We start from the raw sequence: 20,717 nt of genomic DNA, 5'->3' as shown, positions 1-20,717 counted from the left end.
TAAAGCAATATCTGTTCTTGCACCTGGGTCAGCACTTTGGTTTCCAACTTCACCTGCAAAGTCTTTGACAGATATTTGGTGTATAGGGAACATAAGTGGAACTGCAATATATTTGGCAGCTAAAGCATTTGAAATATCTGGGTCCAACATATAGACTGCAAGTCTGCTTTCTATTCTCTTGCATTCAAACTTTTCGCATGTGAACTTAACTGGGTCCCAAGCATCTCCAGCAGCATTGAAATAATAGTTTACTTCAGTGTTGAGGTTTGAGAAACCAAAGTCTAAGTCAACTTTGTTTTTGCAAAAGTCGGCGAATGACATTTTATTTGTTCCCACTACTTCTGTAAGAGTGAATGGGTCTTGTGTTGGTGCAATGACTAAGTTATTTTTGCTTGGAGTAAGTTCGATAGAAATTTTTCCTGCCCAGTTTGGCAAGTATCTTAAAAACCTGAAGATGAGGAAAGATGACAAAGGAACTCTAAGTTTCAGTTTTACTTTGGTTACTGCTGCTGCAGTTTGTCCAGAAAGGTTAACATAAACTCCTGGAACGTTAGGGTCAAGTCTTCTTATTTTCTCAATAGTTGCATACTGGTCTGTTTGTTCTCTAGCTTGTGGTTGTACTGAGTTTCTTAAAGCGAACCATTCATAGTTTGCCCATGTTACTGTTTGAACTAAGTCAGAGTTAGAATATATCTTATATCCCATGAAAACTTCTGGAGCATATTGGTATCCGACATAGAAAATTCCATTGCAACCTTTCTTGTCAGACAACTTGGCAGAAGGTTTTATTTCAATGTCTTGTTCCACGTATAAGAAAGAGTTGTCAATAGAAATTATATGAAACCTGTCGCAAGCAATATCTACTGTTGTTGAAGAACTTCTCCAAACTCACCTACGTTTCCATAGAAACAGCAGTTGTATATTCGTAAGTTCCAGGAACTATTTCTGACCTTCTAATGGCATTGTCGCATTCGTTATACCATTCAGAAACATTTCCATTCATAGCATCCAAAACTGTTGGCGTTATATTCTGAGCGGCGTACATTTCATATGAGTAAAAATATAGAATAGTTGGATTTATATGTCATAATAGAACCCACGTGGACCAAGCTTTACTTTCTTCCTGACTGAGTTTTTAACTCTTCTTTTTCCTTCATTGCCCTCTGCTTGAAGTTGTTGCATCTTTGCATTATGTTCATCTAGTATGTTGCAAATTTCCCATGTCCTTTTTGCCTTTGGGCTCTGGTCGCCCATCTCAGGTAACCTATATCCTAGAAAGAGTTTGTCATAGTTTGTATTTGAGTCTTTGCGTATTGTTTGCATGACTCTTTCCTGAGTTTCCGGTTCAAGCTCTTCAAACAGTGCCTGTCCATATGGAATATGCTCGTTTCCAAATATATGTTTTTGTAGCCATTCTGGTTTTCTTTCCATGTTACCAACTATATCTTTTGTGAATGGGAAAGCTTTTACCCAATCTTTCAGTCTTGCGTCGTTTATTTCTGTAGTTGGTTTTATTTTGTCAAGGAACATGTTTTTCAATACTAACATTTCATTTGGTACTGTCCATTTGAGTTTTCTTAAATATTCATCCCTTCTCAGGTCATTGTCTGCAAAGTAAGTTTTTATGACATTTTGTAAACTTTCGTTTGCAAGGTCATGTACAATAGGTTCTCTTCCTTCGCTCTCCCTAACTTTCTTTCTAAACTCTTCACCAAATATACCATCTCTATGGTTCTGTGTAGTTCTTTGAGATAAATGTTCTAGAACGTCAGGTGTTATATTTCCATCAGCCATGTTCATTTCATACTGGTTCAAAATATCTGCATCTTTCATATCTTTCAATGGCATTAAAGCCGCGCTTAAAATACCAGCTATATCTCGTTCACCATTGACTTCCATTGCGTCTACAACTTCTTGGAATTGAGGTTGTAAGTTTATGAACCACCTATCCGGATTAGCTTTATGACCCCATCTCATTGTAGTTCCATCGTCTGCAGAAACAAAAGTAGGTTTGTTTCCATCTTGGTTAGGTTCTGAATGAACTTTAAACAATGTTTCATTTCTATATGTTTTCTTGAAATTTAACCTTTATTTTCACCGAGTTCATCCGAAGATTGAACGTTAAATGCTCGTAAGTAAAAAGGGTTGTTGTATTTGTGTACATTTTCTTTCAGTACTTCCATTCTATGCTGAATATTTTCATCTGGTGTTGGAGTCTTTTGTATGTCGGCAAACATTTTTTCGATATTCTTCTACTATGTCAGCCGAATTTTTCTTAGACTCTTGGAAAGATTCCATATTCTCCGCATACACTTGTTGAGGGTCAAGATTTTTCGGCTGTTCCAAATCTTCATCTAGTTCTGTGAAGTTAGTTTCCAAAGGAGGGACTTGTTCGTTTCCTTCAGGCTCTTCTAGCTGTTGTTGCTGAACTATTTCTTCCATGTCTGGTTGTATCTGAACTTCTTCCTGTGGAGTTTCTTGTACCTCATCTGCTGGCATTTCATATATTCCGAGACCGTTTTCAACAATTTCCCTATCTACGTCATCCGCATTCATAAGCTTTTGTTCTTTCGTTCCGTCTCTATTTTTTACGCGTTTCATGACGAAAGTTGAATTGTCATTTAGCTCTGACATCAAAATATCTCGGAGTAAATTCATCCATGTCATTTGGATGATATGCTATTAAATCATATCCCTTAGCGAGCTTGTATTTTCCAGGTTTGAGATTATATCCGTTTTGGTGCTGAGCCATAAAGCTAAATAGGTTCGGGTCAGTATTTCCATCCTTGAACTTTCTAATAGCTTCTTTATATCTGTCACTAAAGTCAACAGTATCTGGGAAACCACACTCTTCTTTAAGCATTTTTAAGAATTCTTGGTTTCCTTGTTCTCTACTTCTTTTATGTCCTTGCTCTGTTTGTGGTTGTTGTTGTGCAGGGTTTTGAACTGTTGGTTGTGCTGGATTTTGAACTGTTGGTTGTTGTGTTGGTTGTTGTTGTTGTTGTTGTTGTGCAGGGTTTTGAACTGTTGGTTGTTGTGTTGGTTTTGGTGCATGCCTGTGTCTGTGTTCATGTGACGATGTAAATGTTCTAGGTAGTCCTGGTGCAGGTGCTTCTCTTGGAGGGTTTGGTGGTATATAAGTTCCACCAGCTGGCACATATGTTCCATCTGCAGCGTAATGTCCTACCTGACTTTTCGTTCTTAAGAAAGCATTTACTAGGTCTGTTTTGGTCTGTTGTAACTCTTTTTCTTGACTTTTCACAACAGTTGCTCTAACGGCGTCATAGGCACTTTGAACTGCCTGTCTCGTTGCTGCATCTGTTATTTTCGTCATATTTTGTGCTACTTCTTTTAACTCTTTGTCGAAACCTTCAGACTTCAGTTTCTTTCCAGATGAGAAGTCGTTCACTTGTTTCACCTTACTATGAAGAGCTTCGAAAGCGTTCTTAAAGTCAGCATTTGTTAAAGCTTCATTTGAACTGTCTTCATCCGCTTGTATTTTTGTCCTTATTGACCCTATAAGTTGGGCTGCTTTGGCGTTGGCTTGGGCATCTAACCAGTCATTATTAGCTTTTATATATTCTGCGCTTTTCATTGCCTTTTGCATGGCTGCGTCGTTATTTTTACTTTCTTGTGCTAAGTTTTCATACTGTACGGTTTGGTTTTGCAACTGTAAAAGTTTTTCTGCCTTTACATTTGCTTCAACTTCTTTTTTATACTCATCGCTATCCATATATGTCTTCAGGGCTTTTTGTTTTATCTCTTCATCTTTCAGTATTTTATATTGAGTAGTATGGTTTTTCAAATTTATGACATCTTGTTCCATTTTTGCTACTTCTGCTGCTTTTTCTGACACTTTTTTCGCATATTCCTCTGTACTTAGTTCTTTCAGTTGTTCTTCTTTCTTCTTTTTCTCTACGTTTAACTCATTGAGTTTCTTTGTGTGTCTGTCATATTCTAGTTTCTTTTCGTTTTCACTGATTTGTTTCTGTATGTCTATGTTTGACTTTTTGACATCTGTTATTTGATTTTTGAGTGAACTCAAATTCATTTGACTTTGAGGGTTATAAGCTGTTCCGTCTGCAGCTCCACCATAGCCTGCCATTTTCGCTAAAAGTGCCGCTCTTAAACCTCCACTCTGTGCACCAATAACTCGGTTTAAAAGCATAGGGTTGCTTGACATTTGTTGCAACATAGTGGGGTCATTCATCATTTGTTGTTGCAACTGTTGTTGTGGTGTCAGTTTTACTATTGGATGTTTCAATGCTCTCTTCCTCTTACGTATATTCTTACGTAGCTTACGTGGCATTTTAAGTGAAGTAAAAAACGGTTTTTGACAGATGTTTATATGACACTTTTTGTTCAGCACAAAAAACTACTCGGTCAAAGTGTTGTCAGTTTTGTAAAATAACCGTCCTATCTCATTCTATAAGGAGAAAAGGCTTCTCAAAGTATACTTCCTTGGAACGCCTGTAACTTTTCCTGTAGCGACGATAGACCCTTACTTGTCCGGACAAAGTTATACTATTTTGAGCGCTCTACAAAAAAGTCAACGGCGACGACTCTCAAAAATTTTTTATGGGCTAGAGGGCACGAAGTGCCTGGAAGCCCATCCCAAGAAAAAAAAAACTTCATTATACTAAACATCTTCAGGGCTAGAGGGCACGAAGTGCCTGGAGGCCCCACTACCTTTTTTTTTTTTTTTTTTTTTTTTTCATTAAGATTGTATATTATTAAAGAATTTTCCCCAGGCACTATACAACGAAATTGTTGAACTCTTTCATTCAAAATTAACAAATACTCGATGATTTTTTTTGAAATAATTAATTTCAATAGATATATATTTTTCCAACAGCAAACTTTTATATACGTATTAGTTTTTTTAGTGTTTCGGGCAAGCTTTCGCCGTATTGACACGGCATTCAATTTCTTTAGTTTAAGGCTGATTTTCAATTATTCTTCATGCTCATCGTCAAAAATTTGAATCCTCGTCAGATGGGTATAAGTAAATCTTTAAGACGAAAGACAGGAATTAAATCCATAGGATTAGCAATTCATTGACTTAACAACTCAGCCAAGCCGTTACTACACTAATATGAAAAATCCATCATTGCTTATTTTGATTTGAAGTATTGTCTGAAGAAAGGCTTTCAAATTTTTTCATGTATGATCAAGTCACGGATTCAAATAAATACAATGAATTGAGAAGTATTTGTAAATACTACATCGATTCATACAATGCACTGTATCAGTTAAAAACAAATAATGAAGAAGAAATAAAGTCGATTTATAACAAAATCAAAACTGAGTTGATTGAAACAAATAAACAACTTCCCAGAAATGTTATTAAAAACATTTTACATATTATTCCATTTAATAACCGCTGTACAAAGTCATATTTGTCTCTTGCGAAATTCATCTATGACGATTATCATATAAAAGAGGTCAAAGATCTTTCATTAGTTACAAATTATCTTTTTTATAAAGAATATGGAATTAAATTACACAAGACTGATGATTTCAAAAAAATTCAAACAAAAAATTTGGATTTACTTTCAAATGATACAATTTACAGAGCAATTATGAATAATGACACAGAAAGATTAATCAAATTCACAGAAAGTGGCAACTTTTATGTAAAGAATCAAAGAATCAAAAGCAAATTATATCCTTTTAGTGAGAATGGATATTCATTACTTGAATTATGCTGTTACTACGGATCATTTGATTGTTTCAAGTTCTTAAGAACGAAATTTAAATCCGAAATAACACAAAGATGTCTCAATCTTTCATATTTGGGAAGAAATCAAGCGATCATTTCGGAGTGCTTGAATAATGAATGGCCAGACGAAGAAAGTTTGGAATATGCAATTATATCGCACAACATTAATTTTGTTACATATGTGATGAAAGAGAATAATTTTAACATCGATGTAGAATGTTGCGGTCAATACCATAATATTGAGGCATTTTTAATTTATTTCGATCTAACAAATGATGCTAACCAATGCTTTTTCGAATCAACAATGTTTGATGTTCCACATTTGACCGAATAATTCCTTAAAACGGTGCGCTTGTCAACAGTGAATTTGAATCAGAAAACAACCGTTCTTCATCAAGCAGCACAACTTAATTGTAAAGGAACAGTGGAACTTCTCATTTCATATGGTGCAAATGTCAATAGAATGAATCAAGATGGAGAAACCCCTCTCCATCTTGCAGCGCTGCAAGATAACATAGAAATAGTAGAACTTCTTCTTTCACATGGTGCAGATGTCAATGAAAAAACTCTAAAGGAGAAACTCCTCTTCATATTGCAGCGTTGCAAAATAGTAAAGAAACGGTCGAACTTCTTATTTCTCATGGCGCACTTATCAATGAGAAAGATGGAGATGGCGAAACCGCTCTTTGTAATGCAGCAGAACTAAATTGTAAAGAAATAGCTGAAATTCTTATTGCACATGGTGCAGATGTCAATCAAACAAATATAGATGGAGAAACAGCTCTTCATCTCGCAGCAGAACAAAATAGTAAAGATATTGCTGAACTTCTTTTTTCCCATGGCGTATATATAAATGCAAAAAAATATAGATGGTGAAACCCCTCTACATCTTGCAGCGTTGCAAAATAAGACAGAAATAGTCGAATTTATTCTCACTCATGGCGCATATATCAATGAAGAAGATAATGATGGAAGGACTGCTCTTTATAATGCAGCCGAACAAAATTGTAAAGAGGCAGTTGAACTTCTTATTTCATATGGTGCAGATATCGATGAAGAAAATAATGATGGAAGAACAGCACTTTATATTGCCAAAGAAAATCAAAACAAAGAAATTGTCGATCTTCTTATTTCTCATGGAGCAGATACCAGTGAAATAAGTGGTTTTTCATTTTGTAGCATATTATATTATATATAGACAGGAAAATACCTTTTGTTAAAACAAAAGAAGCACAGTTTGAGCAAATAAAAGTTAAGCAATCATTTAAATTTAATTTTAAATACGAATTCTTTTTGTTAGATTTTTTACATAAGTGAAAAAATTATTAAAATTAAATGAAAAGCCTTTACATTAAGATTGTATATTATTAAAGAATTTTCCCCAGGCACTATACAACGAAATTGTTGAACTCTTTCATTCAAAATTAACAAATACTCGATGATTTTTTTGAAATAATTAATTTCAATAGATATATATTTTTCCAACAGCAAACTTTTATATACGTATTAGTTTTTTTAGTGTTTCGGGCAAGCTTTCGCCGTATTGACACGGCATTCAATTTCTTTAGTTTAAGGCTGATTTTCAATTATTCTTCATGCTCATCGTCAAAAATTTGAATCCTCGTCAGATGGGTATAAGTAAATCTTTAAGACGAAAGACAGGAATTAAATCCATAGGATTAGCAATTCATTGACTTAACAACTCAGCCAAGCCGTTACTACACTAATATGAAAAATCCATCATTGCTTATTTTGATTTGAAGTATTGTCTGAAGAAAGGCTTTCAAATTTTTTCATGTATGATCAAGTCACGGATTCAAATAAATACAATGAATTGAGAAGTATTTGTAAATACTACATCGATTCATACAATGCACTGTATCAGTTAAAAACAAATAATGAAGAAGAAATAAAGTCGATTTATAACAAAATCAAAACTGAGTTGATTGAAACAAATAAACAACTTCCCAGAAATGTTATTAAAAACATTTTACATATTATTCCATTTAATAACCGCTGTACAAAGTCATATTTGTCTCTTGCGAAATTCATCTATGACGATTATCATATAAAAGAGGTCAAAGATCTTTCATTAGTTACAAATTATCTTTTTTATAAAGAATATGGAATTAAATTACACAAGACTGATGATTTCAAAAAAATTCAAACAAAAAATTTGGATTTACTTTCAAATGATACAATTTACAGAGCAATTATGAATAATGACACAGAAAGATTAATCAAATTCACAGAAAGTGGCAACTTTTATGTAAAGAATCAAAGAATCAAAAGCAAATTATATCCTTTTAGTGAGAATGGATATTCATTACTTGAATTATGCTGTTACTACGGATCATTTGATTGTTTCAAGTTCTTAAGAACGAAATTTAAATCCGAAATAACACAAAGATGTCTCAATCTTTCATATTTGGGAAGAAATCAAGCGATCATTTCGGAGTGCTTGAATAATGAATGGCCAGACGAAGAAAGTTTGGAATATGCAATTATATCGCACAACATTAATTTTGTTACATATGTGATGAAAGAGAATAATTTTAACATCGATGTAGAATGTTGCGGTCAATACCATAATATTGAGGCATTTTTAATTTATTTCGATCTAACAAATGATGCTAACCAATGCTTTTTCGAATCAACAATGTTTGATGTTCCACATTTGACCGAATAATTCCTTAATAACGGTGCGCTTGTCAACAGTGAATTTGAATCAGAAACAACCGTTCTTCATCAAGCAGCACAACTTAATTGTAAAGGAACAGTGGAACTTCTCATTTCATATGGTGCAAATGTCAATAGAATGAATCAAGATGGAGAAACCCCTCTCCATCTTGCAGCGCTGCAAGATAACATAGAAATAGTAGAACTTCTTCTTTCACATGGTGCAGATGTCAATGAAAAAAACTCTAAAGGAGAAACTCCTCTTCATATTGCAGCGTTGCAAAATAGTAAAGAAACGGTCGAACTTCTTATTTCTCATGGCGCACTTATCAATGAGAAAGATGGAGATGGCGAAACCGCTCTTTGTAATGCAGCAGAACTAAATTGTAAAGAAATAGCTGAAATTCTTATTGCACATGGTGCAGATGTCAATCAAACAAATATAGATGGAGAAACAGCTCTTCATCTCGCAGCAGAACAAAATAGTAAAGATATTGCTGAACTTCTTTTTTCCCATGGCGTATATATAAATGCAAAAAATATAGATGGTGAAACCCCTCTACATCTTGCAGCGTTGCAAAATAAGACAGAAATAGTCGAATTTATTCTCACTCATGGCGCATATATCAATGAAGAAGATAATGATGGAAGGACTGCTCTTTATAATGCAGCCGAACAAAATTGTAAAGAGGCAGTTGAACTTCTTATTTCATATGGTGCAGATATCGATGAAGAAAATAATGATGGAAGAACAGCACTTTATATTGCCAAAGAAAATCAAAACAAAGAAATTGTCGATCTTCTTATTTCTCATGGAGCAGATACCAGTGAAATAAGTGGTTTTTCATTTTGTAGCATATTATAATTATAGTGACAGGAAAATACCTTTTGTTAAAACAAAAGAAGCACAGTTTGAGCAAATAAAAGTTAAGCAATCATTATAAATTTAATTTTAAATACGAATTCTTTTTGTTAGATTTTTTACATAAGTGAAAAAATTATTAAAATTAAATGAAAAGCCTTTACATTAAGATTGTATATTATTAAAGAATTTTCCCCAGGCACTATACAACGAAATTGTTGAACTCTTTCATTCAAAATTAACAAATACTCGATGATTTTTTTTGAAATAATTAATTTCAATAGATATATATTTTTCCAACAGCAAACTTTTATATACGTATTAGTTTTTTTAGTGTTTCGGGCAAGCTTTCGCCGTATTGACACGGCATTCAATTTCTTTAGTTTAAGGCTGATTTTCAATTATTCTTCATGCTCATCGTCAAAAATTTGAATCCTCGTCAGATGGGTATAAGTAAATCTTTAAGACGAAAGACAGGAATTAAATCCATAGGATTAGCAATTCATTGACTTAACAACTCAGCCAAGCCGTTACTACACTAATATGAAAAATCCATCATTGCTTATTTTGATTTGAAGTATTGTCTGAAGAAAGGCTTTCAAATTTTTTCATGTATGATCAAGTCACGGATTCAAATAAATACAATGAATTGAGAAGTATTTGTAAATACTACATCGATTCATACAAGGCATTGTATCAGTTAAAAACAAATAATGAAGAAGAAATAAAGTCGATTTATAACATGATCAAAACAGAGTTGATTGAAACAAATAAACAACTTCCGAGGAATGTTATGAATAACATTTTACATATTATTACGTTTAATAACCGCTGTACAAAGTCATACTTAGCACTTGCTAAACAAATATCTGATGATTATCATATAAAAGAGGCCGGCAATATTCCATTAACTTCTAGTTACCTGTTTTATAAAGAATATGGAATTAATTTTGATATGGCAGATGATTACAAATTATTGAAATCCGAAAAACTAGAAATTCTTTCAGAAGATACAATTTACAGAGCAATCATGAATAATGACAAAGATAGATTCATCTTCTTCACCGAAAGTGAAGAATTTGATAAAAATCAAAAATTGGAAAGTTATTTATATCCATATTCTAAAGACGGTTATTCATTACTTAAGCTATGCTGTTACTACGGGGCAGTTGATTGTTTCAAGTTAATAAGAACGAAATTCAACTCAGAAATAACTACTAACTGTCTAGAATTATCATTTTTAGGCGGAAATCCAGAAATCATAAGTGAATGTTTGAAATATGAAGTACCAGATGAAGGATGCATAGCACGTGCAAATATTTCACACAATATTGATTTTATTACATTCTTGATGAATGAGTTCGAAGAGGATATAGATTTAGAATATTGCGTAATGCATAAGGATCTTGAATCATTTTTAATTTATTTTGATCAAACAAATGATGTTAACAAATGCTTTTTTTATTCAACGGCGTTTGATATCCCACCTCTTTGTGAATATTTCCTTTTACACGGAGCAAATATTAACACAGAATATGAATCTGGAACAACCGCTTTTCATCAAGCAGTGATTTATAATAGTATAGGAACAGCTGAACTTCTTCTATCATATGGCGCAAACATCGATAAAGCTGATTATGAATTAACCTCTCTTCATATTGCGATATTGAATAACAGTATAGAAATGGTTGAACTTCTTCTTTCTCATGGCGCAAATGTCAATGAAAAAAATAAAACTGGAGAAACACCTCTTCTGAAGGCAGTATTTGGCAATAAAAAAGAAATTGTTGAACTTCTTCTTTCTCATGGCGCAAATGTCAATGAAAGCGATAAATACGGAAGAACAGTTCTTTGTAGTGCAGCAGAACATAATTGTTACGAAATAGTTAAGCTTCTTATTTCATATGGCGCAAATGTCAATCAGAGTGATAAAGCCGGATGCACAGCTCTTTATCATGCAGCAAAACAAAATTGTTACGAAATAGTTGAGCTTCTGATTAATTCTGGTGCAAATATCAATCAGAAAAATAATTTCGGTAGAACAGCTCTTTGTAGTGCAGTATATCATAATTGTAAAGAAACAGTCAAACTTCTTCTTTCTAATGGCGGAAAACTCACCGACTAATCATTTGGTAATTATAAAGGGTTAATTTGGTAATTATAAAGGGTTAATTGAGCCTTTTCTTTCGAGATAAATAAATATCAATAATAATAATAACAAAATAATAACAAAAAAAAAAAAGAAGAAGATTTTTAAAACAATAAAGAATAAATAGCTAAATGGAGCAATATTTTCCCTAGTATTAAGAATAATTCATTTTTTCCTAATCCAACAACTAATTTTCTCAAATTTTAATGAAAAACACCCGGAAATATATTTCCATATAATATTTGATATAAGCAAAGTTAAGTCATGTCATTTGTTCTATTTTTTTCAAGAATCCCTTTTAAACGTATTCAGTTATTCAAAAATCTTTTTCTTTCAATGCTTTCTTTACTTACACTGCTCAATTTCAAGAAATACGATTGTGAGTTCCATGATGTTCCAAATACGGTAAGTGCACTTTATTCAGCATATGTTAGTTTTAAACCAAAAACATCAATAAAATTATTTAATATTTCTACGCAACCATCAATTCAAACATCTTATACATTCTATGGATACGTGACGCAGTTTAGAGCATTTACTCTTGGCGATGGTTATTCAGCTATTCCGATAATTATTATATCTTGCATTACAATAATTGTAGCACTAGTTATATCGTTTTCATGCGCATGTGCGTGCATCCCCCATAAATCAACCAGACCAGGCATATGCTCTTTAATCTCGTATATAATTTTTTCGATTATCTTCTTTGTTTCGATGATTTACTACTGCATGAATATATACTATGGAGAAGGATTCTATTCTCAATTCACAAACTTCCCAGAAGTAGCAAACGCTGCTCTTGTAAACTTAAAAGAAGATTTCTTAAGTTATAACGATACACAGTGCGGAAGGAAAAAGAAGGACTTATATGACGAGGTAGCATCTATCATAGACAAAGGTATAAATTCGACATATTTACTCGAGCACCATTTCAGAAGAGTTCCAGTTAGGACATGGACCATTATCCGCGTCTGGATTTATATATTCTTTGCTTTCTTCATTCTTATGTACGTTTTTCAGACTCTTGTTTACTTTTCCAGATCAAAACTTTCGATCTGCTGCGCTTCTTCATATTCATTCTTCGTAATCATAGTTGCTCTTTTGTTTGGAGCACTAGGAGTTACAGTAACAGCAATTGCAACTGCTGGAAAAGATGTTTGTGAAAATGGCTATGATTTGACTCAGAATTTCTTCAATCAATTCTTATCTAATACATCCATTCAAGAAATACCAGTTGATGCCTTGAAAGATCCTGATTTTGATTACAGTAAATATTATGATTGGCAAGAATGTGATCCTGAAGAAAATGTTACTATCCCAGCATTATCATGCGGCACAAATAACACACTTAGCAACTTCTGTGCCAATCCAGTTCCATATTTTGCCTCGTATTCTATATTTATTCACCTAATGCTTATTTCATTGATCGGATTTTCAATTGTAATCATCGTCCAAAGAGGTTCAATGCTTTCCGATGATACCGTTGCTGTTTACGACCAGAATCAGCCTTATGGAGTTACTTCCAGCCCAAGAAAGGCAAATAACAACGTATTTGATCATCCATCATCAGATTTCTCTGATAGCGACTCATACCGTGTTGACCACAACCGCGTTGGATACTTGTAATCTAATATTATGTTTCAATTTGATTTTAATTGTTAAATAAATAATGTTTTTTTAATTATTACCTGCAAGTACTTTTTTGTCTCCTTTCTTCATTCTAATTTTCTAAATTTTCCAAATAATTTCTTTCTATTTTTCTTCATTTGTTGTTGGAACCGATCCAAAAGGGTACATACAATATGTTTCGCAACTTTCTAAAGTTTGATGTATGATTGTATTCAAAAGTTCCTAAAATCTAAATTGAAAGAAAACGTACGTTTAAAAAAATTATAATGAGATCGCCCTTTAAATCTCCTTCGAAGACAGGTGTTCCAGTTCCAGATCTTGACTTTTCACCTGTAAAGCAAAAAGAATTAATTTATCAAAGCGGAATTCCAGTTCTTGAATCGAGCGGCCCGATTCCAAGAATTACTGGACATACACTTGTTGACATTATCACTGGAGTGTATGACGAATACTTCGAGAAACTATATATAATAGACTGCAGATACCCATATGAATATGAAGGCGGGCATATAAATGGAGCAATAAATTGCAACGATCCTCAATTACTCAAAAAATTATTCTTTGAGACACCAATACATAACGCATTAATAGTATTTCATTGCGAATTTTCTCATAATAGAGGACCTCAGATGGCATCAATATTTAGAAATATTGATAGAGATTCAAATGAGTATCCAAATCTCTTCTATCCAGATGTTTATATACTGGATGGAGGTTACAGAAAATTCCAAGGCGAATGGGCAGATTATTGTGATGGAGGATATACCATGATGCTTGACCACAGATATAAAAATGATTTGATGGCTGCCACTACATCATTTCGAACAGCCATTGATGAATTTAAGAATTCTCAGAAGAAACCATTTTCTAATGTTGAAAATAAATCAGCCAATGTTCTTTTCAAAAGTCCGATGCCAGCAGGATTCCTACAAAGCCCACAGACATCTAAGATGCTCGAATATCTCGCTAGTCCTATCCTAAGAAAAACAGCTCTTTAATAACTTCAGTTCTTTGTTCGTATAAATGATTTTCTATATTCTTATCTATTCAAATGGTAATTTTTTTTGCTTTTATCATGGTTGAAAATAATATTTGTTATGATTTGAGAATAAGCTATTAAAAAGTAAGTAAAGAATATATTTATAATCAGTTTATTTATATTTCAAAATACATTAGTGCCTTAATATGGAATATTTCGAAAAATATAATAATTTTAGTGAGGCTTGTAAGGAGCAAACTTCTGAGGATTGAACTTACCACGTGGCTTATCTTGGAATCTGTTTTGGCGCTTAAATGAAGGTATTTCTACTAATTCCGGATTTTCGTTTGGTAAATAATATAAATTATCGGCTACAATGAAGTAATTGCCTTCTTTCTGAACCATAGTAAAACATTCTGTTCCTAATTTTGTACCAGATGGAGTTTTGATCTGAATATTGCAAGTTATGTTAACAGCATCGCCATTTGGAACGACAGAATAGTTGATTACATTTAACTGTGTATTTGGCTCGAATATTTCCCTATTTTCGTTAATTTCTGAAACTTTAATTGGTTGTTCATGATCTGAATGAACAATAATGGCATTGGAGTCATAAAATTTGTATATATCTCTCTTATTAGTAACTACGAAATTGTAGAAAATAACAATGAATTCCTTTGCAGCAGCAATTAATTCAGACTGCATTTTTTTTTATTTTTGAGGTAAAAAAGTGGCATTATTTTTTCCTCCAACAATTGACTGCAACATATTTTTATCAAATAATACGCTCGTTATATTAGAATTGTTCTCTATTGGTTATGTTATCACCGCAAATTCCTTGGATTTGAGCTTTTGCTTATCAAATTCAATTTTGTTATATAAAAGTTGAAAATTGTTAAATTACTAGATATATTAGCGTTTGTATCATTGTTAAATTATATATATTAAGACCAATTACAATATTAGAGCATTCAATTACTGATATTACAAGTATTCGGACATAGTATCCAGAATCAATTCAAAAAATTAGTTTATTGGTAAATTCAATTTTTAGGAAATACAAAACAAAAATATATAATATAATATAATATAATATTTAACTGGTAGTTCTATTCTTGGAACTAAAAAAACTCCATGAAAGTGCGGCATGGCTGAATCTTACGATGTGTATTTGTTCTAAATGATTTAGAGTGGACAAGAACATTTGTTTTTCCTGTTTCGCTATATATATCAATTCCTCTCTTGTAAAATGATATATCAAACAGCAGGCTTGTTCTGTTTTCGATACCATTATTCCAATGACCATATTTAACAACATACATGATCTCGTGAAGCCCAGGATCGAAATCAGAAATAGAAACATTAGATAAGTTTTCTGTGCTGATTGCATATGCAAAAATGCCAAGTGTTGCAACACCTGCTAACGCTGGATTATCTGGAAGCTGTCGAGTGAAGAACAAAATCTGTGTGTTTTCATGCATATAAATGCAGTTGAAACATGAGGAACCTGCTGCCGATACATATAACTTAGATGCTGCTAAAATCTTGGCTGTACGTTCAATATCAAACAATGTACTCGCTGGATATAGTTTCCAGTTATATTCTGGGTAGAATGACTTAGCTCGTTCGAAAAGAGAATCTAGATTTCCAACACATCCCCAATTTCCTTTTGGTTTATTGATTGCTGTCATTTGTGTTGGAGCAATATTGTACAAATTGTATTTTTGATATATGTAATGGTGCAAATCAATCCAAGCTTGGAACATCGCGTTAATTCCAAATTGGCTAACTGTTACATGAACATCAATTCCATGAACCCACTGACCAGTGAGTGAATGTATACGTTTCGGATCAAAACCTAAGAATGAAAATATGTTTCTGGCTTCGTTTTCATTAAATACGACAAAGATTTCTGCGCCTTCCAAAATTTCAGCAGGCATTGACATAATCGGGCAAAGCATATCATGCATGAAGTGACCAAACTCAGAATGATGCGAAAACCCTAAAACGATTTTCTGGTACACTTGTAATGAATGATTCGTAGAATTTGGATATTTGATAAGGTTGAAATCTCTGGTTAATTCTATAAAATAATCGTAGAAGTAAACACCGTATAAACAAACATCTGCGCGATGAAAGTGATGGTAAATTGAGTGTTGTAATCCAAGACAATCTGTATCCAAAGCGTTACCTCGGTAAAATGGCCATGATTTAGGACCCATTCTGATTTTTAAATAGTTTCCACTTGGAAGAATAACACTGTAATTGTCGATTAATTCAATATTGTCGACTTTTCTTGTTGGCGTGCTTTTATATTTTTGTACACCATTTACTAGAATATACATTGAACAAGTGCTTTGTTCAGCTATTAACGACATCAAATATGTAAATAAAAAGACTAAAACTTCAAGTACCTGTGCAATCATGGTGAAAAAGAAAAAATTTACCAAAATCGATTTTAATTCATATTTGAAATATCAAATGTGGAAAATATTATTTATAAAAAAGCGTTTTATTTATGTACTTGAAAATACCCTCAATTTTTGACTTTTGCAACTTTTTCATGACCCAGTCCATTCTGATTGCAGAAGATTGTCTCATGCTGGGAGACATGCAGAGGCAATTTCTCCCAGAATGAGACACTGCGACCGACAGGAGTGCACAATACACTCTTGTCGGTCAAACTTCCGCGTTCAAGTTATCAATGCGGAACATTGTTCCATTCTGGGAGACATGCAGAGGCAATGTCTCCCAGAATGAGACACTGCGACCGACAGGAGTGCACAATACACTCTTGTCGGTCAAACTTCCGCGTTCAAGTTATCAATGCGGAACATTGTTCCATTCTGGGAGACATGCAGAGGCAATGTCTCCCAGAATGAGACACTGCGACCGACAGGAGTGCACAATACACTCTTGTCGGTCAAACTTCCGCGTTCAAGTTATCAATGCGGAACATTGTTCCATTCTGGGAGACATGCAGAGGCAATGTCTCCCAGAATGAGACACTGCGACCGACAGGAGTGCACAATACACTCTTGTCGGTCAAACTTCCGCGTTCAAGTTATCAATGCGGAACATTGTTCCATTCTGGGAGACATGCAGAGGCAATGTCTCCCAGAATGAGACACTGCGACCGACAGGAGTGCACAATACACTCTTGTCGGTCAAACTTCCGCGTTCAAGTTATCAATGCGGAACATTGTTCCATTCTGGGAGACATGCAGAGGCAATGTCTCCCAGAATGAGACACTGCGACCGACAGGAGTGCACAATACACTCTTGTCGGTCAAACTTCCGCGTTCAAGTTATCAATGCGGAACATTGTTCCATTCTGGGAGACATGCAGAGGCAATGTCTCCCAGAATGAGACACTGCGACCGACAGGAGTGCACAATACACTCTTGTCGGTCAAACTTCCGCGTTCAAGTTATCAATGCGGAACATTGTTCCATTCTGGGAGACATGCAGAGGCAATGTCTCCCAGAATGAGACACTGCGACCGACAGGAGTGCACAATACACTCTTGTCGGTCAAACTTCCGCGTTCAAGTTATCAATGCGGAACATTGTTCCATTCTGGGAGACATGCAGAGGCAATGTCTCCCAGAATGAGACACTGCGACCGACAGGAGTGCACAATACACTCTTGTCGGTCAAACTTCCGCGTTCAAGTTATCAATGCGGAACATTGTTCCATTCTGGGAGACATGCAGAGGCAATGTCTCCCAGAATGAGACACTGCGACCGACAGGAGTGCACAATACACTCTTGTCGGTCAAACTTCCGCGTTCAAGTTATCAATGCGGAACATTGTTCCATTCTGGGAGACATGCAGAGGCAATGTCTCCCAGAATGAGACACTGCGACCGACAGGAGTGCACAATACACTCTTGTCGGTCAAACTTCCGCGTTCAAGTTATAATGCGGAACATTGTTCCATTCTGGGAGACATGCAGAGGCAATGTCTCCCAGAATGAGACACTGCGACCGACAGGAGTGCACAATACACTCTTGTCGGTCAAACTTCCGCGTTCAAGTTATCAATGCGGAACATTGTTCCATTCTGGGAGACATGCAGAGGCAATGTCTCCCAGAATGAGACACTGCGACCGACAGGAGTGCACAATACACTCTTGTCGGTCAAACTTCCGCGTTCAAGTTATCAATGCGGAACATTGTTCCATTCTGGGAGACATGCAGAGGCAATGTCTCCCAGAATGAGACACTGCGACCGACAGGAGTGCACAATACACTCTTGTCGGTCAAACTTCCGCGTTCAAGTTATAATGCGGAACATTGTTCCATTCTGGGAGACATGCAGAGGCAATGTCTCCCAGAATGAGACACTGCGACCGACAGGAGTGCACAATACACTCTTGTCGGTCAAACTTCCGCGTTCAAGTTATCAATGCGGAACATTGTTCCATTCTGGGAGACATGCAGAGGCAATGTCTCCCAGAATGAGACACTGCGACCGACAGGAGTGCACAATACACTCTTGTCGGTCAAACTTCCGCGTTCAAGTTATCAATGCGGAACATTGTTCCATTCTGGGAGACATGCAGAGGCAATGTCTCCCAGAATGAGACACTGCGACCGACAGGAGTGCACAATACACTCTTGTCGGTCAAACTTCCGCGTTCAAGTTATCAATGCGGAACATTGTTCCATTCTGGGAGACATGCAGAGGCAATGTCTCCCAGAATGAGACACTGCGACCGACAGGAGTGCACAATACACTCTTGTCGGTCAAACTTCCGCGTTCAAGTTATCAATGCGGAACATTGTTCCATTCTGGGAGACATGCAGAGGCAATGTCTCCCAGAATGAGACACTGCGACCGACAGGAGTGCACAATACACTCTTGTCGGTCAAACTTCCGCGTTCAAGTTATCAATGCGGAACATTGTTCCATTCTGGGAGACATGCAGAGGCAATGTCTCCCAGAATGAGACACTGCGACCGACAGGAGTGCACAATACACTCTTGTCGGTCAAACTTCCGCGTTCAAGTTATCAATGCGGAACATTGTTCCATTCTGGGAGACATGCAGAGGCAATGTCTCCCAGAATGAGACACTGCGACCGACAGGAGTGCACAATACACTCTTGTCGGTCAAACTTCCGCGTTCAAGTTATCAATGCGGAACAGTGTCTCATTCGAGGAGCCCTCGAAAAGAACCTCACATCGACTCTCTCTTTCCGGCATCTTTACCGCATAGAAAACTGCTCGTTCGCAACTTTGTGTGCAATCTAAGAGATGATTGCGGTAAAGATGCCGGGAAGATTGACGCTGCAGCAGAGAATCACTACGGCTCTCTTTTACCGGCATCTTTACCGCATAGAAAGCTGCTCGTTCGCAACTTTGTGTGCAATCTAAGAGATGATTGCGGTAAAGATGCCGGGAAGATTGATGCTGCAGCCCCAGGCCGCACTCAGATTTCATCCCGCTACACAATTGTTCATCCAACAACTGTCATAGAGGTTGAAATTTTCGACCAGAAGTGAAACATATCATTTTTAAGACTGCGGCGCGCAAGCAAGTTTGAACCTTTCAAGGGTGATCAGTCCTTTACTCATTTCAAGACCTCTTGTTGCCTGATAAAACGATACTTCCTTCCTTGTGGGCCATTGAAAACCGCCCAAACCGTCACAACTTGCTTCCTAAATTTTATTTGCGGAGTAATTATCATGCATATTTTATCGGATAATAATATCAAAGCTAAATTTCATATTATTTTTTAAAGATATGCATTTTCTGTCTAAATTTATTTTTTCTGTTTCCAATTCACGGAATAATATTCTTACAAGCATATACATAGCTAATATATATCATTTTAATAATAATAAAACCAAAATGATGTATTCTTCATATAGTTATTTAAAATTCGTTAACTAGAATTGTATTCAGAACGAGGCAAAGTTAGGAGATACATAAAAACCAATAACTTGATAAGTGATACCTTTTTTCCTGATATATCTATATGTGTTAATGTCAAACACGATTTGGAAAAATTAATTCTTTAAATCGGCTTAAGAATAAGACCAACATCAAAAGCATGGCTAATAAATTAATAAATCAATGTTTAATTACCGATTCATGCATTTTTTTCAAAATTTCAAATTTCAAATTTTTGTTTCTCCAAAATATTAATTGTTTCCACTAGATTAACAAATAAACAATAAATTGGATTAATGTAATGCCCAATCATTCATTTTAAATTTTAGATTTAAAACAATATTTTTCTCCATATTATTATAACATGAATCGCTATGATATAAGAAATATATTTTCAATATTGAAATTGAAAAATTCTAAAATTTTTGAAATTCAATTTGAGTGTGATGATCGATAACATATATTTTTTAATTAAAATTGTGTCGCTATCATATAAATATACCATTTCTAAATTAAAAATAGAAAAAAAGGTACTATTTAATGATGAAATTGCAAATAATATCAATATATATATATTCATGCTGATATATTTTGGGAACAGATTGGAAACCACATAAATAGGATAGTGTTAGTTTGTCATGGATATAAAACAAATTTTCGAGCTAATTGAGCGAATTTAAATCACAAACACTTATATTTTCTATTACAAGGTATATTTGTAATATACAACCAGTAAATAGCTTTCTCTAACTTTTACCAGCTTAGATGATAGCAAATTAGATACGAATTTCATGACC

The 20,717-nt window shown here is 34.8% G+C and overlaps 8 protein-coding genes, 3 non-coding genes and 2 pseudogenes across 13 annotated transcripts, besides 1 other annotated feature; 6 read left to right on the top strand and 7 right to left on the bottom strand.

Annotated features, from left to right (window-relative positions):
• Positions 1–4,715: part of a mobile genetic element that runs on past the window's edge.
• On the bottom strand, positions 1,078–2,183 carry TVAGG3_0591290 (annotated as a pseudogene). Its single transcript has one exon. A coding segment is annotated over exon 1 (1,106 nt).
• On the bottom strand, positions 2,200–4,309 carry TVAGG3_0591280 (annotated as a pseudogene). Its single transcript has one exon. A coding segment is annotated over exon 1 (2,110 nt).
• A 318-nt stretch (positions 4,716–5,033) lies between the features above and the next one.
• On the bottom strand, positions 5,034–5,083 carry TVAGG3_0591260. The gene has a single exon. It is a non-coding gene; the product is annotated as a tRNA-Ser (tRNA).
• Positions 5,084–7,388: 2,305 nt separating this feature from the next.
• TVAGG3_0591250 lies at positions 7,389–7,438 on the bottom strand. Its single transcript has one exon. It is a non-coding gene; the product is annotated as a tRNA-Ser (tRNA).
• Positions 7,439–7,517: 79 nt separating this feature from the next.
• On the top strand, positions 7,518–8,411 carry TVAGG3_0591240 (protein ubiquitination; the record flags this gene model as incomplete). The annotated part of the gene is made up of 1 exon (XM_051239492.1): positions 7,518–8,411. The coding sequence occupies one exon, from the start codon at positions 7,518–7,520 to the stop codon at positions 8,409–8,411; it is 894 nt and encodes a 297-aa protein (XP_051097316.1).
• Positions 8,412–8,540: 129 nt separating this feature from the next.
• On the top strand, positions 8,541–9,266 carry TVAGG3_0591230 (myotrophin family; the record flags this gene model as incomplete). The annotated part of the gene is made up of 1 exon (XM_001329471.1): positions 8,541–9,266. One exon carries the CDS (start codon positions 8,541–8,543, stop codon positions 9,264–9,266), a length of 726 nt encoding a protein of 241 aa, XP_001329506.1.
• A 478-nt stretch (positions 9,267–9,744) lies between these two features.
• On the bottom strand, positions 9,745–9,794 carry TVAGG3_0591220. Its single transcript has one exon. It is a non-coding gene; the product is annotated as a tRNA-Ser (tRNA).
• Positions 9,795–9,873: 79 nt separating this feature from the next.
• Positions 9,874–11,388, top strand: TVAGG3_0591210 (ankyrin repeat and SOCS box-containing protein 4 family; the record flags this gene model as incomplete). The annotated part of the gene is made up of 1 exon (XM_001329470.1): positions 9,874–11,388. The coding sequence occupies one exon, from the start codon at positions 9,874–9,876 to the stop codon at positions 11,386–11,388; it is 1,515 nt and encodes a 504-aa protein (XP_001329505.1).
• A 360-nt stretch (positions 11,389–11,748) lies between these two features.
• TVAGG3_0591200 (uncharacterized protein) lies at positions 11,749–13,057 on the top strand (the record flags this gene model as incomplete). Its single annotated transcript, XM_001329469.2, has 1 exon — positions 11,749–13,038. One exon carries the CDS (start codon positions 11,749–11,751, stop codon positions 13,036–13,038), a length of 1,290 nt encoding a protein of 429 aa, XP_001329504.1.
• Positions 13,058–13,307: 250 nt separating this feature from the next.
• On the top strand, positions 13,308–14,039 carry TVAGG3_0591190 (positive regulation of cell cycle G2/M phase transition; the record flags this gene model as incomplete). Its single annotated transcript, XM_001329468.1, has 1 exon — positions 13,308–14,039. One exon carries the CDS (start codon positions 13,308–13,310, stop codon positions 14,037–14,039), a length of 732 nt encoding a protein of 243 aa, XP_001329503.1.
• Positions 14,040–14,187: 148 nt separating this feature from the next.
• Positions 14,188–14,739, bottom strand: TVAGG3_0591180 (NTF2-like family; the record flags this gene model as incomplete). Its single annotated transcript, XM_001329467.1, has 1 exon — positions 14,255–14,725. One exon carries the CDS (start codon positions 14,723–14,725, stop codon positions 14,255–14,257), a length of 471 nt encoding a protein of 156 aa, XP_001329502.1.
• Positions 14,740–15,054: 315 nt separating this feature from the next.
• TVAGG3_0591170 (glycosyltransferase family) lies at positions 15,055–16,472 on the bottom strand (the record flags this gene model as incomplete). Its single annotated transcript, XM_001329466.1, has 1 exon — positions 15,142–16,446. The coding sequence occupies one exon, from the start codon at positions 16,444–16,446 to the stop codon at positions 15,142–15,144; it is 1,305 nt and encodes a 434-aa protein (XP_001329501.1).
• A 2,568-nt stretch (positions 16,473–19,040) lies between these two features.
• Positions 19,041–19,529, top strand: TVAGG3_0591160 (uncharacterized protein; the record flags this gene model as incomplete). The annotated part of the gene is made up of 1 exon (XM_001285686.2): positions 19,041–19,529. One exon carries the CDS (start codon positions 19,041–19,043, stop codon positions 19,527–19,529), a length of 489 nt encoding a protein of 162 aa, XP_001285687.2.
• Between the last annotated feature and the right edge of the window lie 1,188 nt (positions 19,530–20,717).

The sequence above is a fragment of the Trichomonas vaginalis genome, chromosome II (genome assembly GCF_026262505.1).
Source record: "Trichomonas vaginalis G3 chromosome II, whole genome shotgun sequence".
In the NCBI taxonomy this organism is placed as follows: Eukaryota; Parabasalia; order Trichomonadida; family Trichomonadidae; genus Trichomonas; species Trichomonas vaginalis.
The sequence above is the reverse complement of the archived record's forward strand: the minus strand, read 5'-3'. Positions and strand labels throughout refer to the sequence as shown.